At 49.0% G+C, this 19,810-nt stretch overlaps 1 protein-coding gene and 1 long non-coding RNA gene across 2 annotated transcripts in view; both read left to right on the top strand.

Moving 5' to 3' along the window:
• Window positions 1-7,769, top strand: part of LOC138844714 (trafficking protein particle complex subunit 9-like) — a 355,107-nt gene extending 347,338 nt beyond the window's left edge. The window contains exon 3 of the mRNA XM_070054419.1: window positions 5,299-7,769. Coding sequence (XP_069910520.1) covers window positions 5,299-5,540 — 242 coding nt within the window. The 3' untranslated portion in view covers window positions 5,541-7,769. The remainder of the gene's footprint in view (window positions 1-5,298) is intronic.
• Window positions 1-19,296, top strand: part of LOC138844715 (uncharacterized) — a 346,727-nt gene extending 327,431 nt beyond the window's left edge. The window contains exon 8 of the long non-coding RNA XR_011380953.1: window positions 19,185-19,296. This is a non-coding gene — a long non-coding RNA (uncharacterized lncRNA). The remainder of the gene's footprint in view (window positions 1-19,184) is intronic.
• The last annotated feature ends 514 nt before the right edge of the window (window positions 19,297-19,810 follow it).

Below are 19,810 nucleotides of genomic sequence, written 5' to 3'. Positions count from 1 at the left end.
CACAGTTAGGAGTGAAAAATTAAAACCATCATTCTTTCTTTAGTTTCCTCCCAAGCTGCCATACATCTACATGTGGAATTAACTTAATGGAAACAAACCATCTGCTTCCAGAATATACAAAGGGAATAATTCCTGGTTCTTTTGCTGTACACGGCAAGGCTGCCAGTGGTGACAGATGACCACCAGCACTAGAAGCTGGGAACGTGCACCAGGCTCCTGTGTGGGGCCATGGTGACAGCAGCAGGTTTGCCTGTGGATATTAACGAGCATCTATTTCCATTCTCGCCTCAGCTTCACCTTGGGCCCACCGAGCCTACTGAATGCCTGCTCTGTGGATTGAATGCTTCTCTGGTGCCTGCAACGTTTTCTTTCTTTGTGCCGCTGGTAGAGTTATTTTCTATCTTAAAATTAGGAAGAGCTCCCACCCTAGAGCTCATTCCATGTGCCAGATGTGAGGCACTTGACATTCTTTTTCCATATGAAGTTGTCCCAGTGACCACAGGAGGGCTATCAGGGTGGGTGCTCTGATAATCTGATAATTTCACTGTGACATCCTCCATGCCTGAGAACCCAGAGCAGTGCTTGTCACTTAGCAGGTGCTGCACAAGTGTCAACCATGGTTCTCACCTCCTGGGGCCATCCTGAGAATGCAGGACACAGGGGGACAGTACTGGGCACCGAAGCGCTGGACCCAGGCTTGCTTTGGCAGTGGCGGTGTTTGGTGCACCCTCCTCTCTGCAGGACTGCATTTGTGGTCTCAGTGCCCGATGCCGCTAAACCTACCGGCACCCTGTGTCCTTTCCTGATCCTGCCCGACAGCTGGGAGACACTGAGGGTCCCGGCAGGGCCCCCACAGTGCTTTAACGCATCTGTGCTCACCCTGAATAACCCCCCATTCTTCAGACACCAACCTCAGAGAAAGAAAAGTTTCTTGTTCTGTTTTCCCTCCTCCCGTCTTCCTTGCTATCCTGACCTATTTTACGACAAAAAATTATTTGTTTAATTTATTTGAAAGTCAGAGACAGAGAGGCTAAGGAAGACAGAGAGGGAGAGAAAGATCCCATCTGCTGGTTCACTCTTAGGGTGTGCATTAGCAGGGAGCTGGAGTCAGAAGTGGAGCTGGAACTCAAACTTGCAGGCGTCTCGAGTGTTTTTTTTTTTTAATAAAATTCTTTTTTCTTTACTTTTTAAATGTTGGTATATTTATTTGAAAGGCAAAGTGACAGAGGAATAGATCTTTCATCTTCTGGTTCATTTTCCAAATGCCCACAACAGCTGCAGCTGGGCCAGGTCAAAGCTGGGAGCCTGGACCTCCAACCGGATCTCCCACGTTGGTGGCAGGGACTCAAGTAATTGAGCCATTATCTGCTGCCTCCCAGAGGAAGCTGGATAGGGGAAGCCGATTAGCTGGGACTTGAACCAGGTGTTCCAGCATGGGATGTGGGTACTCCACAGGGAGGTTTAATCTGCTGCAGTACAATACCTACCCGCGGGTGACTTCTTAACCACTGTGCCCCACTCCTGCCCGACTTCTGCCCCTCCTGGCTTATTTTAACTCCTTTGCATGTTCAGTGTGCAGGGAGGGTTAGTGCTCTGAAGTATCGGGCCAGCCTTTATGGGCCCCTCAAGCTTTTACGGGACAAGCTCGTCCCCGTGTATACACATTACCTCCAGAGAGATGAGGCGTTACACACCACCACATTTCAAGACCAGGATTGTCTACTGATTTAACCCTCCTACTTATAATTCACCTGCAACAAGTCTTCCTTTGTAGGCTTGGGAAGATGCCAACTTTCACTCTTGCTTAAATAGTCCCAGATTCAGAAAAGTCTACTGTTTGTTTAAGCTTTCCAACAAATGTCCTGTGATCCACGTGTGTGAGGGTGTGCACACATGCAGACACGTGCACGTATGTAATCACACCCCCACACACTGCTGGATGTCTTTTTTTCTTCAACAAGAAGTGCTGACTCCATGCCAGCGTGATTGAAGATTCATGCAGGGTTTGATTGGGCCGAGCTTCTTGGGCTGCGTCTTTTCCTACCGATGCTGGAGCTGAGCCCGGGTGCAGGGAGAAGCCGGCAAGCACAGCAGAGCTGAGCGGTCCCTGCTCGTCACCCAGTGCTACTCGCTGTTAAGATGCTGACACCACTTTTCTCAGGGGGAGAATGAGTGATGTGTGCACCACGGTTGACATCTGTTTCTCCTGTTCCCTCTGGCAGCACGTCCCTCTGTGGGATTTTGAGAAGCTGCTTTCTTCATTCTGTCTGGTAGCACAGAAATACAGAGAAGAAACAAACAGGAAGGGCTGCCTGTGAGGCAGGGCCTGGTCTTGAATCTGGTGCCCGAGCTGTGTAGCTTTCCATGGCACTGCAGCCACAGAGAAGGCTCACTGGCCCTGCCCGCAGCTGTGCCTTAGCCATAAAGGCTTTGGTTGTTTGGCATCAGATGGTCCCTGAGCATGGCGCTGCCTGTGACTTGCACACACCACTTAAGGCACAGAGTTTCCTACAACATAAGCAGATTGTTCGGTGTCTGAGTGTGCTCATGCTGGCCTCCCAGGGTTCTGTGTGTGAGACCTGGAGCATCACTGACATTCTGGCCTTGTGCCGGGGTGGGTCGTAGACCAGGCGGCAGTTTCCAGACCTCTTCTCCTGCTCTGCTCCTGCTGCACTTGTGTGTGGGAAGCCCCAGCCCCTTACACTCCTCAGATTGCTCAGGGCTTGCTTTCCCTCTCCTGGATGTTGCTGTTGCTGGGTTGTCTGCTAGTGACCAGCTGCCTGACTTGGCTTGAGCCATTTGAATGCTGGAGGCTTAATGTGCTCCCTGGATACTCACTGGGATCTAGTCTTCCTCTCATGCAGTAATTCCAGAATGAGTATTCCGCAGAGTGTCTGAAGAGTGACTGCTGTGTCACCACCCCCGTGAGTGTGGACAAGAGCTGAGGTTTGCTGCCCTGGTCTGCTGGTGCCTGAGAGACATCAGAGATATTCAGGTCAGATAGATCAATCGATAGATCTATCAATCTATCGATCTATCAATCATCTATCTTACAAAGAATTTTATTTATTTACTTTAAAGGCCGAGCTACAAAGAGAGGGGAAAGACAAAGAAAGAGATCTTCCATCTGCTGGTTCACTCCCCAAATGGCTGTAATGGCCAGGGCTTGGCCAGGTTGAAGCCAGGAACCTGGAACTCCATCCAAGTTTCCCATGTGGTACAGAGGCCCAAGCATGTAGGCCATCCTCTCCTGCTTTCCCAGGTGCATTAGCAGGGAGCTGGATTGGAAGAGGAGCAGCCAGGACTTGAACTGATAGCCATATTGCACCGCAGGCAACAGCTTTACCCACTATGCCACAGGGCAGGCCCCTTGAACTCTTTTTTTAAAAATATATATTTTATTTTATTTATTTGAAAGGCAGAGTGAGGGAGTGAGAGAGACAGAGAGAGAGAGAGAGAGAAATATTTCATCTGCTGGTTCACTCTCCAGAGGGTCACAACGGCCAGGACTGAGCCAAACTGAAGCCAAGAGCCAGCCGCTTCTTCTGGGTCTCCCACATGGGTGGTGGGGACCCAAGCACTTGGGCCATCCTTTGCTGCTTTGCCAGGCAATCAGCAGGGAGCTGAATCAGAAGTGGAACACCTAGGACTCGAATGGGTGCCTATATGAGATACTGAGGTCGCTGGTGGAGGCTTAGCCTGCCATGCCAAAGTGCTGGCCCCCACCTTTCTTGAACATTTTAAAATCATTTCCCTCTACTCAGTTTCTTATCCTACATTCAGAGGCTCTCTGTCCACATTTTTCCCTCTGTTCTCCCCTGGTGCCCACTGTGCTTCAGGGACTGTGATCTTTGTCCTCATGGGGCTGAGCATGTGGTACCAAAGCTGGACAGGGCAGGTGCAGCATGTCCTGTGCAAGCAGAGGGACAGGGCTGGGCTGTCCAGGGAGGAGTTAGGTGCTCTGCTCCCTTTCTCTACCGTTGCTGCATCTGCCTGTCTGGGTGTCTGTTCATCTTTTGCTGGGTGAGCCCACAGTGAGTGCCTCCCACTGCTGGTGATGCCAGTGCCCTGGAGACTGCAGGATGAGTCGGACCCACCTCTGTGCCACTAGGCTCCATGGTCTCTGCACTCACTGCTTGCTGGGCTCAATCCATTCCTGGCTGTCCTCTTTGCATGTCCAGTTCTGTCCTCTCCACAGCCCAGGCCATGTGTCCCACCCAAATGCTTAGCTTCCCCATCCAGCAGAATGAATTCCACCTCCCCAGCCTCACATGTTCTGCTTGTCCTCTGTTGCAGAGATGCTCACCTCACTTGGCAACAGTTGAACATATGTGCACCACGTTTACAAGCCAGTGGCCACACCAGGCATGTGCTTAGTACATAAGCTCTGCTGGGGAGCTCATGGTGGGGTGTAGGAGTCAGACCTGCTCTCAAGAGAAAGTAGAAAGCCTTTAGGCACACACTGTTGGGGTTGCTAAGTTCTGCTGGTTGGGAGTACAGATGGGACCTAAGTGAGCAGGGAGAAGGGCAAGAGAACGCAGGATGCCTGGCCCTGCAGCTCGGAGACCACTGGATGCCAGATTCCCAGGTGGTTATCCCGGGATCTCGGTGCACCACACTCATGTAAAGAATTACACTTGAAAGAATGGCACCGTTTCACAGGCTTGCGGTCAGGGTTGGACAGCAGAGTGCCGGATGCTGTGTGGACGTGGTGCCCTCCCTAAGATGGGATGGGGAGCAGAGCCCATGCAGAAGTCAGGGAGAAAGTATATACAGCGATCTTAGCAGGTACTGCTCAGGGGAGCACGCGGACAGCAGCTGCCTGGCTCTTGGTGTTTCGGTGATAGCACTTAGCACTGAGCCCACGTTTGCCACCTGCTCCTCCCCTTCCTTTAGGGTTGTGGTTGGCAGGAGCCTCCTGCAGGTCAGCTACAGTCAGGGTTGATGTTCCTTACACCTCCTTCTTCTCCATACATCACCGCCTCTCTGTCCCCTGCCCCTAGGGCTCTGTGGCCTCAGCCCCAGAGTTCATCTCTCCAGTGAAGCACTTCTGAGGAAGGAAAAGCCCTCTGGGCAGGCAAGGAGAGTGCTGTAGCTGGTTGTAACATGATGCATTCTCCCTCCTCTTTGTGCCTCATGGCCTCTTCTGATTCAGGACTTTTCCTGGGACTTTTTGCTCTCTGACATCTTGAATGCTTCTCGTCCTGTGCCAAAATTTCCCAGCCGGGTTGGTGTCAGTCTCATTGTGCCTCTGCTCTGCCATCACCATCAACATCACTATTGTTGTTACCATTGCAGAGAAGCTGTACGGTGACTTCCTGAGCTGGAAGCTGGAAGAAACCCTCACCCATTTCCCCCTGCAGCCTGGGCAGATGGCCACCTTCACTGTCACCATGAAAGCGAGCCTGGACTTCTCCTGCCAGGAGGGTCTTGTGCAGGACCTGAGTGATGGTAAGCGGCTCCCTCATTTCCAAGAGCTCACCTGCTCCCAGGTGTGCATTGTAGTCAGCTCTCTGCGGCACCCACCACCGGCCATGTGACTTGTCCATCCGAGACCTCGCCCCAGCACTTTGTTAGCAGCGTGGCTTACTGCAGGCACATTATAGAGACAATTTCTCAATTCCCACTCTTGACTGTCTTGTCCTGATTTGCTAGGAGGTCGTCCTAAGGGAGTGGAATGCTGTGATTTTCCCCCCAAGTGTGCCTGCTGTGTCGGTAGGACACACAGTGGTGATGATGGAGTTCTCCCATCTGGTGATGCCAGTAAGGAGACTGAGCCATGTGGAGACTTGAGTCCATGGGTTAGCTGTGTCAGGTTGTCACATGCTCTTCTGGAGGTCTTGGGCTTGTGTTAGTCAGCTCAGGCTGCTGTAACAAACCCCACAACTGGCCTGGCCCGGACACAGGCATTGATTTTTTGCTGGTTCTCAGCATTGCAAGTCTGACCCAGGTGCTAGCATGGTTGGGTTCCTGGTGAGGGCGGCCATCTTCTTGCTGTGTTCTCATTGGGTGGAGACAGATCAGCTCTCTGGTATTCTTCCCCTTCCCTTTTTTGTTTTTTAAGATTTATTTATTTACTTGAAGCGCAGTTACGGATGTGGGGTGAGGTAGAAACACACAGGGACGCGTGTGTGCACACACACACACAAACACACAGAGAGGGAGAGAAGAAAGATCTTTCATCTGCTGGTTCACTCCCCAAATAGCCACAATGGCTGGGACTGTGCCTGGCAGAAGTCAGGAACCTAGAACACCATCTAGGATTCCAGTGTGTGTGTCAGGGGTCCAAGCTTGAGCCATGTCCTGCTCCTTTTCCCGGCACATTAGCAGAGAACTGGATCAGAAGTGGAGTAGCCAAGACATGAACTGGTGTTCACATGGGGTGCTGGGGACACAGGTGGTGACTTAACCCCCTATGCTGCAACACCAGCCCCAGTAAGAACATTTCAATCCTGTGTTTTAAGGACTTTGGAGTCTTCATATACAGTGCATGACTTTCGTCTCCATGAACATGCTGTAAGTGACAGACCCTCCTGTGGGTGTTTTGGGTCCGGGTATTCCTGGGTGTGTTGCAGCTCCCATTCCTTGTCCGTTCACCTGCCAAGGGGCATTCATGCGTTTCCGTTGTCTTGGCTGTGGTGAGCAGTGCTGCAGTGGACATGTGAGTGAAGACATGGCTCTGCCATATACATATATGTATTCGTGTATATACCACATACACACATTACATTCACATGTACATATCACAGACGCGTACACATACATATCACACATATACATGTCACATACAGATATCACACACATGTAGGTGCATACATTACATGCATGTACATATTCACCTTACATGCACATGTACATAAATCCAGATGTGGACTGGTGGGGTCGTGGGAGAGTTTGAGTTGTTTTTAGCTTCTAGGGACCCTCCATGCTTGGTTTCAACATGCTGTACTGACTGACGTTCCCTTGAGAAGCGTGCTAACCCCTGTTTCTCCACCTGTGGCCTGGGTCTTTTGGTAATAGCCAGTCTAGTGGAGTGACATGCCATCTTATATGGTTTTATTTTTATTTATCTATTTTAAAGATTTGTATGTGTATTTGAAAGTTAGAGTTGGAAGAGAGAGTGAGGGACAGAGAGAGGGCTCTTTCATCTGCTGGTTTGCTCCCCAGATGGCCGCAATGGCCAAGCTGTGCCAGGCCAAAGCCAGGAGCCAGGAGCTCCTGGATGCAGGGGCCCAAACACGTGGGCCATCCTCCACTGCTTTTCCCAGGTCATTAGTAGAGAGCTGGATTGGAAGTGAATCGAGGGGGACAAACACCAGTGCCCATGTGGGATGTCAGCGTCTTGGTGGCAGCTTACCCACCTTGTCACAACACTGGCCTCTCTGTTGTGATTTTTTTTTGACAGGCAGAGTGGACAGTGAGAGAGAAAGACAGAGAGAAAGGTCTTCCTTTGCCGTTGGTTCACCCTCCAATGGCCGCCGCGGCCAGCGCACTGCGGCCGGCGCACCGCGCTGATCCGATGGCAGGAACCAGGAGCCAGGTGCTTCTCCTGGTCTCCCATGGGGTGCAGGGCCCAAGCACCTGGGCCATCCTCCACTGCACTCCCTGGCCACAGCAGAGAGCTGGCCTGGAAGAAGGGCAACCGGGACAGAATCCGGCGCCCCATCCGGGACTAGAACCCGGTGTGCCGGCGCCGCTAGGCGGAGGATTAGCCTAGTGAGCTGCGTCGCCGGCCTCTGTTGTGATTTTAATTTGCATTTCTCTGATAATTGGTGATGGTTACTTGTATGTCTTCTTTCAAGAAATGTCCATTCAGGGGCTGTTTTTTTGTTACTGATTCACTGATTCATTTGAGTTTTTTTGTTTTTTTTTTTTTTTTTTTTTGGACAGGCAGAGTTATACAGTGAGACACAGAAAGAAAGGTCTTCCTTCCGTTGGTTCACCCTCCAAATGGCCGCCGATCCAAAGCCAGGAGCCAGGTGCTTCCTCCTGGTCTTCCATGCGGGTGCAGGGCCCAAGCACTTGGGCTATCCTCCACTGTCTTCCCCGGCCACAGTAGAGAGCTGGACTGGAAGAGGAGCAACCAGGACAGAATCCGGCACCCCATTTCCAATGGGTGCCAGCGCTGCAGGTGGAGGATTAGCCTAGTGAGCTGCCACGCCGGCCCATTTGAGTTCTTTGTGTTTAGATAGTAGCCCCTCACCTGATAAATGATTTCAAATATTCTCTCTCAGTGTGTGGGTCAGTTCTCTACTGAGAGAACTGTTGCTTGTTTCCTTTGCTTGGAGAAGGATTTTCTTGTATGCAATCTCACATGTCTTATTTTTGCTTTTGTCACCCACGCCTTTGGGGTCACATCCAAGAAACAACTGCTCAGACCAATGCCATGGACCTTTACTCTACTTTCTTCCAGTCGTTTTAGAGTTTTGGGTCTTATGATTAAAAATTTATTTATTTATTAATTACAGAATTAAATCAGTCATATTAAGTAGAACTGACAAAAAAACTACTAAGAGGGATAATGTATTAAGTTGTTCATTAACAGTCAGGGCTATGCTGATCAAGTCACCGTTTCCCATAGTGTCCCTTTCACTTCAACAAGTTTCCTTTTTGGTGTTCAGTCAGTTGTCACCGATCAGGGAGAACATATGGTATTTGTCCCTTTGGGACTGGCTTATTTCACTCAGCATGATGTGTTCCAGATTCCTCCATTTTGTTGCAAATGACTGGATTTCGTTGTTTCTTACTGCAGTATAGTATTCTAAAGAGTACATATCCCATAATTTCTTTATCCAGTCTACCGTTGATGGGCATTTAGGTTGGTTCCAGGTCTTAGCTATTGTGAATTGTGCTGCAATAAACATTAGGCTGCAGACCGCTTTTTTGTTTGCCAATTTAAATTCCTTTGGGTAAATTCCAAGGAGTGGGATGGCTGGGTCGAACGGTAGGGTTATCTTCAGGTTTCTGAGGAATCTCCAGACTGATTTCCATAGTGGCTTGACCAGTTTGCATTCCCACCAACAGTGGGTTAGTGTCCCTTTTTCCCCACATCCTCGCCCATGAGAGTATTTCAGGCATGGAAAGCCAAGACACTCTGGCAAAAGATCTCTGTGAGTGAGATCTCAGTGGAAAGAACAGGTCTTCAAAGAAGGAGGTACCTTTCTCTGAAGGGAGGAGAGAACCTCCACTTTGACTATGACCTTGTCTAAACAAGATAAGAGTCGGAGAACTCAAGGGGCTTCCATAGCCTTGGAAACTCATGACTGGAGCATAGGGAGATTACTGATGCCATAGACAGGAGTGTCAATTGGTAAAGTCAACAACAGGAGTCACTGTGCACTTACTCCTCATGTAGGATCTCTGTCCTTAATGTGCTGTGCATTGAGATTTAATGCTATAATGAGTACTCAAATAATATATTTCACTTTGTGTTTCTATGGGGGTGCAAACTGTTGAAATCTTTACTTAATGCATACTAAACTGATCCTCTGTAAAAAAAAAAAAAAAAAAAAAAAAAAAGAAAAGAAAAGAAACTATCAACTCCCAACTTGACTCTCACTGGGATTAAACATGACAATAGGTCTGATCTGATTTCATCATCATTAAAAAAAATCATCTATTATTTTTCACTTTATGTTTCTGTGTGGGAGCAAACTGTTGAAAGCCTTACTTAATGTATACTAAGCTGATCTTCTGTATATTAAGATAATCGAAAATGAATCTTGATGTGAATGGAAGGGGAGAGGGAGTGGGAATGGGGAGGGTTGTGGGTGGGAGGGACGGTATGGGGGGGAAGCCATAGTAATCCATTATTCGTACTTTGGAAACGTATATTCATTAAATAAAAGTTAAAAAAAAAAATTTATTTATTTATTTACTTATTGGGATATGTGTGTGTGTATGTGTGAATAACTACATATATAGATATCAAGTCTCTAGCACAAACCACTATCACAGGCATTTAATTTTAATGTATTTTCATCTTATTTGAAAGGCAAAGGAGGCTGAGAGAGAAGGGGGGGAGAGGGACCTCCCATTTTCTAGTTCACTCCCACAATGCCTAAAATGGCCCCAGGGCTGAAACTAGGAATCAGGAACTCAATGCAGGTCTCTGACATTGCTGGCAAGAACCCAGGTATTCAAGCCATTGCCACTGCTTCCCAGGATCTGCCCTGGTAGGAAGCTAGAGTCAGGAGCCCGAGCCCTGATGTGTGACATGGGTGTCCTAAACACTAGGCCAGATGCCATGCTTTAGGTGCGTGGCACAAGAACCCTGTCTTGTTCTGTCCTGTGTTCCCAGTGTTTTGGCTGTGACAGGAAAAGGGCTTTGTGTCTTGTGGCGTAGATCATGAACGGGGCCTCTTTGTCCTGCTCCTCTCCTGAGTGTGTGGGTTCTGAGTTGTGTTCCTGTTCTTTCTTGTGAGCATGTACCCCTCAGAATTCCCCCCAACTTCTCTGGGGAGTTGTTGAAGATCTCAAGAGTTGTGATCTGTGCATCTGTGGCTCCAGCTCCCTGCACAGCCATTTCATCTGCTTTCCTATAACTGGGAGCTTGTTGGGGTCTCTCCTGCTACTCTGTGTTGGGCAGCTGGGGCTGCTGGAACAGAGCACCACAGGACGAGTGGCTCAGGCAGCAGAAATTGCTTTCTCACGTCTGGAGACTGGGAAGGCCGCGATCGCGGTGCTTGGTAGAGTGGGTTCCCTGCTTGCTGTGTCCTCACTTGGAGGAGGCCGAAGGGAACTCTGGTGTTTCTGCCTCCTCTTATCAGGGGAGACCCCACCCCGGCCACCTCCCAAAGGCTTTGCCTCCTCACGCCCTCACCTTGGGTTCCAGGGCCTCAGCACATGGATTTCAGAGGGACAGACGGTTCAGTCCATGGCAGCCTGCATAGAGTTTGCTATCTCTCTGCAGTGTTTGACGAACCATCAGGAAGTTCCTTTGGCTTGTGCTGGTGCTTGAGAAAACATTCAATTTATGTTGTCCACAAGCAGGCTTAGTACTGGGCGTGTTAGCAACAGGGAAAGGCAAAGGGACGTCTTACCAGGCTTCAAGCATCAGATGCGGTGGATTTTCTTGGCTTGTGTGGTGCTCTGTGCCTCTGCACTGCGTGTTCCTCTCAGTGGGCAGTGGGTAAACAGATCCTGACTTCTCCCCCATAAGGGAGTTGGGCATAATGAGTGGTGCCCAGGGCCGGGGTCATCAGCAGGCTCAGCAGTCAGACTCCCAGTGGGGATTGTTTGTGAGCAGCGGGGGGCAGTACCACCCATGTAATGTTGTTCCCTAGGAATAGCGTAGAAGCTTCCAGTGGACATCTGAGCTCTGTGGGTTTTGGAGGCAACTTCAGTGCTCGATGCTGACCTGCTTGGTGGTGTTGTTGCCTTGGCGTCTGTCATGGGAAAGGCTCAGGCCTTCCCTCTGCCATCCTAAGTGGAGAACAAAGTGGCAGTTTGTGGCTCACATGTGGGAATGCCTTCCTCTGTCTTTTGAAATAAAAGCAAATTAGAAGTAGCATGCTGGATACCCTGTGGTTTGTAAATGCAATGAGGGAGCCACACACATACATGGGACAGGACATGTGTGTGTGTGATGCCCTCCTTGCTGATCATGGTTAACAGAAGCGCAATGCTGATTATTTGCACAGAAAAAGGCAGAACAGGCCAGTGTCATGGGAGAGCAAGGTGGACACCCAGGGCCTTTGGGGATTTTGGTCCAGGCTGTGAATTATCACTTGCAGTTCCACCTGTGCAGTCACAAGGCCACTGTGAAGCCCTCGTCTAGGGACAGCTTCAGGCTCAGGGGCAGAGGCTCGTCTGTGGCCTCCTGGAAGCAGGAGCTGACCCTGCAGTGGCTCTCAGTCTACCCCTCTCAGAAGCATTTAACTGGGGAGTACCTGTGGGCCCCATTCGCTCCTTGGCAAGGACTCACATGAACTCAGGCTTCTGGAATGAGGTGTTGCTGTTTGCAACAGAGAGCAGGCTGCTGGATGTCGTGGGGGCAGGGAGGAGTCCATGGTGCTGCGCGTTGTTAAGTACTGTGTAGGAGGCTGTGCTGGGCTCTTTCTTCCTGTGATTCCTGTTCACCCCTCCAACAACAAGTGCTGCAGAGAGCAGGCTGCTGGATGCTGAGGGTGCATGGGAGGAGTCCATGGTGCTGGGCATCATTAGGTGCCCTCTCCCACCAACTCTGTAAGGTAGATACTGGTATTTCAATCCCTGCTTGGTAGAAACAGTTGGAAAGACTGTTCTTACTTAAGGATAGAAGAGAGAGAACAATTCAATGCTACGCACTGTCCTTTTTTTAAAGATTTATTTTATTTATTTGAAAAACAGAGTTACAGAGAGAGGTAGAGACAGAGAGAGAGAGATCTTCCATCCACTGGTTCACTCCCCAGGTGGCCACAATGGCTGGAGATGCGACAATCCGAAGCCAGGAGCTTCTTCCTGGTCTCCCAGGTGGGTACAGGGGCCCAAGGACATGGGCCATCCTCCACTGCTTTCCCAGGCCATAGCAGAGAGCTGGATTGGAAGAGGAGCAGCCAGGACTACAGCTGGCACTCATATGGTATGCCAGCGATCCAGGCCAGGGCTTTAACCTGCTTGGCCACAATGCGGGCTGGTGCCGTCCTTAATCATATAAGTTCTTGGAAAAAATAGAATGAAAATAAACTTATTTTTGTGCAAAAATTGAAATCTACGAATAGGTTTTTTTCATAAAATTCATTTTCCATGAACTTCCTGAAGACCCGTTGTGCTCTGGAATAAACATAAAGGTTAAAATATTTTTGGAACGATTGGAGAAATTTAATGTATGCTGTACAGGACCTAATGTTGCTGTATAATCACAAATATACTGACTGTGATTATGAAAGTGAAATTATATCAGAATGTTTTTGTTCTTAGAAAACATATGCAGGGTAAAAGATCATCATGTCTGTATTTATTTGATATAGTTCAGGAGACAAAAAGATTGTGAATGTGAAGTGAATATTGAATTGTTCTAAAATAGTGATTGTAGATAAATAGTTGATGGATGGCTATTTTTACTCTTTTTTATGTAATTTAAAAACTTTTTTCCATTTTATTTCAGGGGAGGGAGGGAGGAAGGGAGGATGGGAGAGAGAGAGAGAGAGAGAGAGAGAGAGAGAGAGATGGAGGAATCCTCCATATTCTGGTTCATTCCCCAAATACCCACAACAGCTACGGTTGGGCCAGGCCAAAGCCTAGAGCCGAGAACTGAATCCAGGTCTCGCATGTGAGTGACAGGAACCCAAACACTGTGCCGCCATATACTGCCTACCAGGGTGTGCATTAGCAGGAAGAAGGGTTGGAATAACAGTGTCAGAGACTTGAAACAGGCACTCTGATGGGGGATGCAGGTGTCCCAGTTGATGGCTTAGCTGCTGCCTCTCAAATAAATAACCTTTTAAAAATAATAAAAGTGACATTTATTAAAAAAACTTTCATAATATGGAAAAGGCTTATGCTACTTCAAAAATCAGAATACAGATTTATAAAATAAACTCAATTTTTAAAAATGAACCCAATTTTTAAAAAGAATAAACAATACTAAATAAACACATAATGTTAAGTGTGCCTGTCTATGCACAGTTAGGATGCAGGATGAGGAATTATTTTTTTCCTATCCACTTATATTTTTCAAGATTTATAAAAGGAACATACATAATTTGTAAGCTAAAATTTATCATTAAAATGCTTCAAAGTGTGGCAGGCAATGTGGTGCAGCAGGTTAAGCTGCAGCTTGGGACACCCACATCCCACACTGGAGAGTCTGGTTCAAGTCTCGGTTGCTCCATGATGCAGATCTGGTTTCCTGCTCACGTGCACCACGGGAGGCAGCAGGTGATGGCTCAAGTGCTTGTGTCCCTGCCACCCACATGGAGACCCGCAAGGAACTCTGGGCTCCTAACTTTGGCCTGGCCCAGCCCTGGCTGTTGCAGGCATTTGTGGAGTGAACCGCTGGATGGAAGATTTCTCTCTCTTTTTTCTGTCACTCAGCGTCTTACATAAATAAACAAATATTTAAATGCTTCAACTGCAGTTTTCAAAAAGCTTTTACAAAGAAAACTCGGGGTCTGCTGCCACCCTCCATCCGGGTACAGAACCCAGCACCATAAAAGGTCAGAGGCGGATAGAAACTGCAAGGTGCCTTTGAATGTCAGGGATTCCTAGACCTGAGATGACTGCGGCAGCAGCGACAGGCATCCAGGACCGTGCAAACTCGGGACACACACAGTCACTGCCATCCCTTCTCCACAGATCAGGAAGCCAAGGCTCAGAGACTCACCCCAGCTCAGGGGTCTGCCAATTCTCCCACCACGTGCCCAGATTTCACTCCACTCCCCCCAACACGCAGACACTGCCTAAGCAGCCATCATCCTGTGAGGAAGACCCTCCCTGACACCACTCAGCGAGATTCCATCCCTTGAAGAGAAACAGCAGTCCTCTAACTCCTGGCTCTCACTCTGCCTGGGTTATTAAGCCTTCAGAAAAGACAGTGTCAAGTTGTTCAGCTCCACACAGACTGCCTGACTTACAGGGAAAGAAAGACAGCAGGATCCCTGTCCCCAGGCGTGCACAACCCATGGAGAGATCAGCTAGCTAAGGCACACTAGGAGCCTAATGAAATGATCTCATTGAGAACTCAGCCAGGTAATCCAAAGGAGAGGAGGAAGAATCTGCTGACTTCTTAACAGCAGGGGAGCTGGGGAAAGGAGTAGCCCAGAGCTGCTCTGGCAGGAACAGCACCAACTACATGACGGGCTCCAAGAACCAAAAATCCCCAGTAAACCAAATGCTCACTATGTAGATGAGGAAGACTGGAAGCGGCCCTGGGGCTTTGGATGGTGGATGCAGCAGTGTGCAGGTGCGTCCTGGGGTGCCGTGGTGAAGGCCAGTGAGGAGTGCGCCTGCGCCTGGCACAGTGACCCGGAAGTACACCTGCAGCCTGGCTGCTGGCGCTCAGGTGGGAGTCAGCACCGCATCCGCTCCTGCCTGAGAGCCTGTGCAAGCCTGGAGGAGAGGAGCCTGAGGGAGACCCAGCGGCCCCAGGGTCAGGCCGGGATGAGGAGAGGCTGCGTGTCCGAGGCTGCCGCGCCGTTTCCCAGGCGCATTTCTCCTCTTCAGCCCCATCCGGAAACGATGTCCTTCGCGGACCTCTATCCCACCAGCAGACCGGACCCCCCTTGGAGGTGAGTGACGCGCGGCTGTTGCGTTTTCCCGCTGGGGGTCTTGGCCGCCAGCCTGCCTGCGCCTCTTGGGTCGCGAAGGCGCGGGTGGAGTCGCGGTCGTGCTGTGCGTACCGTCTGGAAAGGTCCCCAGGGTGCGAGCAGCTGTGCGAGAGCAGAGGTGGCTCGGTCTCCTCCCGGAACGGCCCCGCGTTCCCGTGTGTTTGCTTTTTGAGGGCCCAGCCGCCCTGCTCTAGACCTCAGAGACTGTTGATGGGAGGAACGAGAGCCAAAGTGCGTGTCTGTGTCCTGGTCTAGGAGGACAGTTTCGGGTTCCTCGCGTTGGGTGTGATGTTGGCGCTCTGTGGGCTTTTCATGAAAGAGCCTGGTCAGGCCGAGGTGTACCTTGTGTTCCTAATGTGATGACTTGTGTTTTTGTGAACTGGGTTTTCTGTGTCTATCGGGATACTCTGTGGGCTTTCCCCATGTGTGTTCTGTTTTGTGATCTACTGATTTTGTGTGGTAGCCACCCTTGCATTTCCGGAGTAACTGTCAGTTGCGCACAGTGTGCTAAGCTTTGGTTGTGCTTCTGGTTGGCGTCTGGTAATGTTTTGTTGAGGCATGTGGCCCATTCCTGACGGGTATGTATGTGTGTGCCATTTTCCTTATGATGTGCTTGTTTTGCATGTTGGGATAAGGCTGGTCTGATGGAATGAAATGGGAGGCTTTTCCTCTTCATCTCCTTGTTGGAAGGGTTTGCGAATCACGCATTTTAATTATCTTTTCCATGGGAGTTCTCACCGGTGGAGCCATCTGGTCCTGAACTTTTCTTCATTTTTTGTTTGTTTGTTTCTGTTTCCCTGCAACTACGGTCTTTTTTCAAATTAGAAGTGTATTCAGAGTTTCTTGTTTCACTGTATTCAGTTTTAGTGGTTTGCGTCTTTCTGAGAATCAGTCCACTCTATCTAGGTTGACCAAATCCTTGTGCCTTGGTTTTTCCCTAGTGTTTTTGGAGTATTATTTTGGCAAGTTTGGTAGCGATGTCCTCTTTCATTTCTGTTGTCAAGCCACTTGAGTCTGTTCTCCTTTTTTCCCCTGCTTCCTGTGGATACACGTTTTGTCAGGTGACTGAGTTTTCAAGCACTGTACTTTGGTCTCACTGAATGTCTGTTGTGATATTTTCTATGCCGTTGGATTCACTTCCGTTTCAATCCTTTTTCCCCTTCCAGTTTCTTAAGATTTACTTTGCTGTTCTGGTGTTTTAAGGTAAAATTGGGTTTATGGGTCCGATGTCTGTATTCTGTAATATATACCTGTATAGTAGTGCAATTTCTCATGTGAAATTAGTCCTGTCAACCTGGAAAACTGTTTTGATGTACCCACTCCTAGGAACATACTGAAGGAAATGAAACCATTGTGTAGACAGAGAGGTTTTCACAGGCTTATGCTTACTGCAGTAGGGTGCACAGTATCCAGGCTATGTAGGCTGTATATGCATGTATGGTGTACATAGCCCATAATGTCTTTATTCTGTCTTGAGGTGATGGGCATTTTGGCTGATTGCATATCTTTGCTATTATGAATTGAGCTTAGTAAATATGGGGGCAGCAATAACTCTTTGTTGGTATGTTGTTTTCATTTCCCTTGGGTATATACACAGGGTGGAATGGCTGGCTCTTATGGTACGTCTATATTCAGATTTCTTTTTTATTTTTTTTTTGTTTTTTGACAGGCAGAGTGGACAGTGAGAGAGAGAGACAGAGAGAAAGGTCTTCCTTTTGCCATTGGTTCACCCACCAATGGCCGCGGTGGCTGGCGCGCTGCAGCTAGCGCACCACGCTGATCCGATGGCAGGAGCCAGGTGCTTCTCCTGGTCTCCCATGGGGTGCAGGGCCCAAGCACCTGGGCCATCCTCCACTGCACTCCCTGGCCACAGCAGAGAGCTGGCCTGGAAGAGGGGCAGCCGGGACAGAATCTGGCGCCCCGACCGGTACTAGAACCCGGTGTGCCGGCGCCGCAAGGCTGAGGATTAGCCTAGTGAGCCGCGGCACCGGCCTATATTCAGATTTCTTATTTATCTCCCTACTGTCTTCCACAGTGGTGATACCAGTTTACATTCCCACCAGCTGTGGATGCGGGTGCCTTTTCCCACCATATCCTCAAGGCCATTGTAGTATTGATTTGCATTTCCCTGATGGCTAGTGATCCTGAGCATTTCTGCATGTGTTTGTTGGCAATTTAGATTTCCTTTCTTGAAATATTTAGCCTGTTGAAGTCCCTTGCCCATTTCTTGAGTGGGTGGTTTGTTTTGCTGTTATTGAGTTTCTTGAAAGTTTCTGGTAGTTTATTCTTTATCAGTTTGCATACTTTGCAGATAATTTCTCCCATTCCATTAGTTGCCTCTTTAGTCTTGCAGGGCAGAAGCTTCTCAATTTGTTTTTTTTTTTTTTTTTGGTGTCCTCTTCTATCCCTTTCTTTAATCTGTTATGATCCTCAGATATTGAACATCCTTGGTTTTATTTATCCAAGCGATTTTGTTTTCTTTGTAGCATCTGTGAATGGGATTGGTCTTTGAAGTCCTTTCTCAGCCATGACATTGTTTGTGTATACAAATAGGCTGCTGATATTCTATCCTGCCACTTTACCACATTCTACTCTGAGTTTCAATAGTCTCTTAGTGGAGTCTTTTGGATCTCCTATATATAGAATCATGTCATCTGCAGATAGGGATAGTTGGGCTTAACTCCCTTCCAATTTGTATCTAATATTGAGACATGAGAGAAAAATATGCCAACATGATAACGTGCACGTAGAAAATGGCAACAGTGACCTCAGATGATACCTTTCTGCATTCAATCTTGCTTTGTGGAAGACATGATTTGGCCTACTTCTAACACAACCCATGTTTTAAATGCAGATCTGTGTTCCGTGAAGAACTCTGTAGATCACAGGTGTTTCAAGTCCTTTTGCAAGTGTGTACATAAGCGTCTGAAAAAATATATTACAAAGATTTCCTCATGCACAAGTCAGAGATAATACCATACAGAATGTTTGTAAGGATGAAGAGATGAATGGGTACCAAAATCTTTTCTAAGATGGAGTTAAACTCTTTTTCAAATTCTGTGTTAATAGGGTAGGTAATTCATATACTATCAAATTCTAAATAAAATTGTTGATGCCCTTGAGGTATTATTTTATTTATAGGTATGTTTTCCTTTTTGAAAAAATTGCCTTTTTAAAGATGTTTTTATTTATTTGTAATTAGGATTTACACAGAGAGAGAGAGAGAGAGAGAGAGAGGCCTGCCATCTGCTGGTCCACTCCGCAGTTGGCTACAATGGACAGAGCTTATCGGATCCTGAGGCAGGAGCCAGGGGCTTGGGGCCAGGAGCCTTGCTGGGGTCTCCTGAAAGGATACAGAGGCACAAGGTCTTGGGCCATCTTCTACTGCCTTCCATGACCACACAGCTGCATTGAAACTGGAGCAGCTGGTTTTCAAACTGGCACCCACATTGGATGTCGGCACTGTGGGTGGTGGCTTTACCCGCTACCCCACAGCCCCGGCCCCTCCTGGAAGCCATTCCCTGTGGGATACAGCTGTCTTCTAACACACCTGGGAAAGCAGTGGGAGACAGCCCAAGGACTTAGGTCCCTGAACCCAGAATGCAGCATTGGACAAAAAGTCCCTGGCTTCTGCTTTGGCCTGTCCCAGTCTTGGCCTTTATAGCCACGGTGTGGGGGGTGAACCCCCAGAAGAGTACCTGGGTCATCAGCCGCTGCCTCACTTGGTCACAGTCTGGAGCCGCCAGGCTATAAGTGGCCCTGGGGCGTTGGACGCTGAATGTGTTGATTTGGCATCATGCAAATGCGTCCCCTGGTGCCTTGGCAGCTGCCCATGTGGAGTGCACCTGTGTACAGCGCTGCAACCCAGAAGTGCACACACATGCACGGCACCTTCTTTTTTTATTTTTACTTTAATTTTATTTATTTATTTAACAGGCAGATTGGACAGTGAGAGAGGGAGACAGAGAGAAGGGTCTTCCTTTTGCCATTGGTTCACCCTCCAATGGCCACTGGGGCCGGCGAGCTGTGGCTGGCACTCCACGCTGATCCGAAGGCAAGAGCTAGGTGCTTCTCCTGGTCTCCCATGGGGTGCAGGGCCCAAGCACTTGGGCCATCCTCCACTGCACTCCCTGGCCACAGCAGAGAGCTGGCCTGGAAGAGGGGCAACCGGGACAGAATCCAGCGCCTCGACCAGGACTAGAGGCGCCGCAGGCAGAGGATTAGCCTATTGAGCGGCGGCGCCGGCCGCACCAAACCTTCTGACCTGAGGTGCTCAGGTGGAAATCTGCGGTGCGGCGACTCCTCCCTGAGAGCCTGTTCAAGCAATGAGGAGCTATCCTTGACCCTGCCGGCAGAGCCTGAGTGAGACTCAGAACCCCAGGGTCAGGCCTGGATCCGGAGATGCTGGGGCCCAAGTCTGGTGTATCAGTTACCTTGGGCTTCTGGAAATTTCTAGGCTCGGTCCTCTTTTTCAGCTCCTTCTGGAAGACTACATCTCTTACTGAGTTCCTGTTCCAGAAGAACAGAAACGCTCTCTCTGCGGTGAGTTTGCTGTGTTGGCC

The sequence above is a fragment of the Oryctolagus cuniculus genome, chromosome 12 (assembly GCF_964237555.1).
Source record: "Oryctolagus cuniculus chromosome 12, mOryCun1.1, whole genome shotgun sequence".
In the NCBI taxonomy this organism is placed as follows: domain Eukaryota; kingdom Metazoa; phylum Chordata; class Mammalia; order Lagomorpha; family Leporidae; genus Oryctolagus; species Oryctolagus cuniculus.
This window is presented reverse-complemented; position numbering and strand designations above follow the sequence as displayed.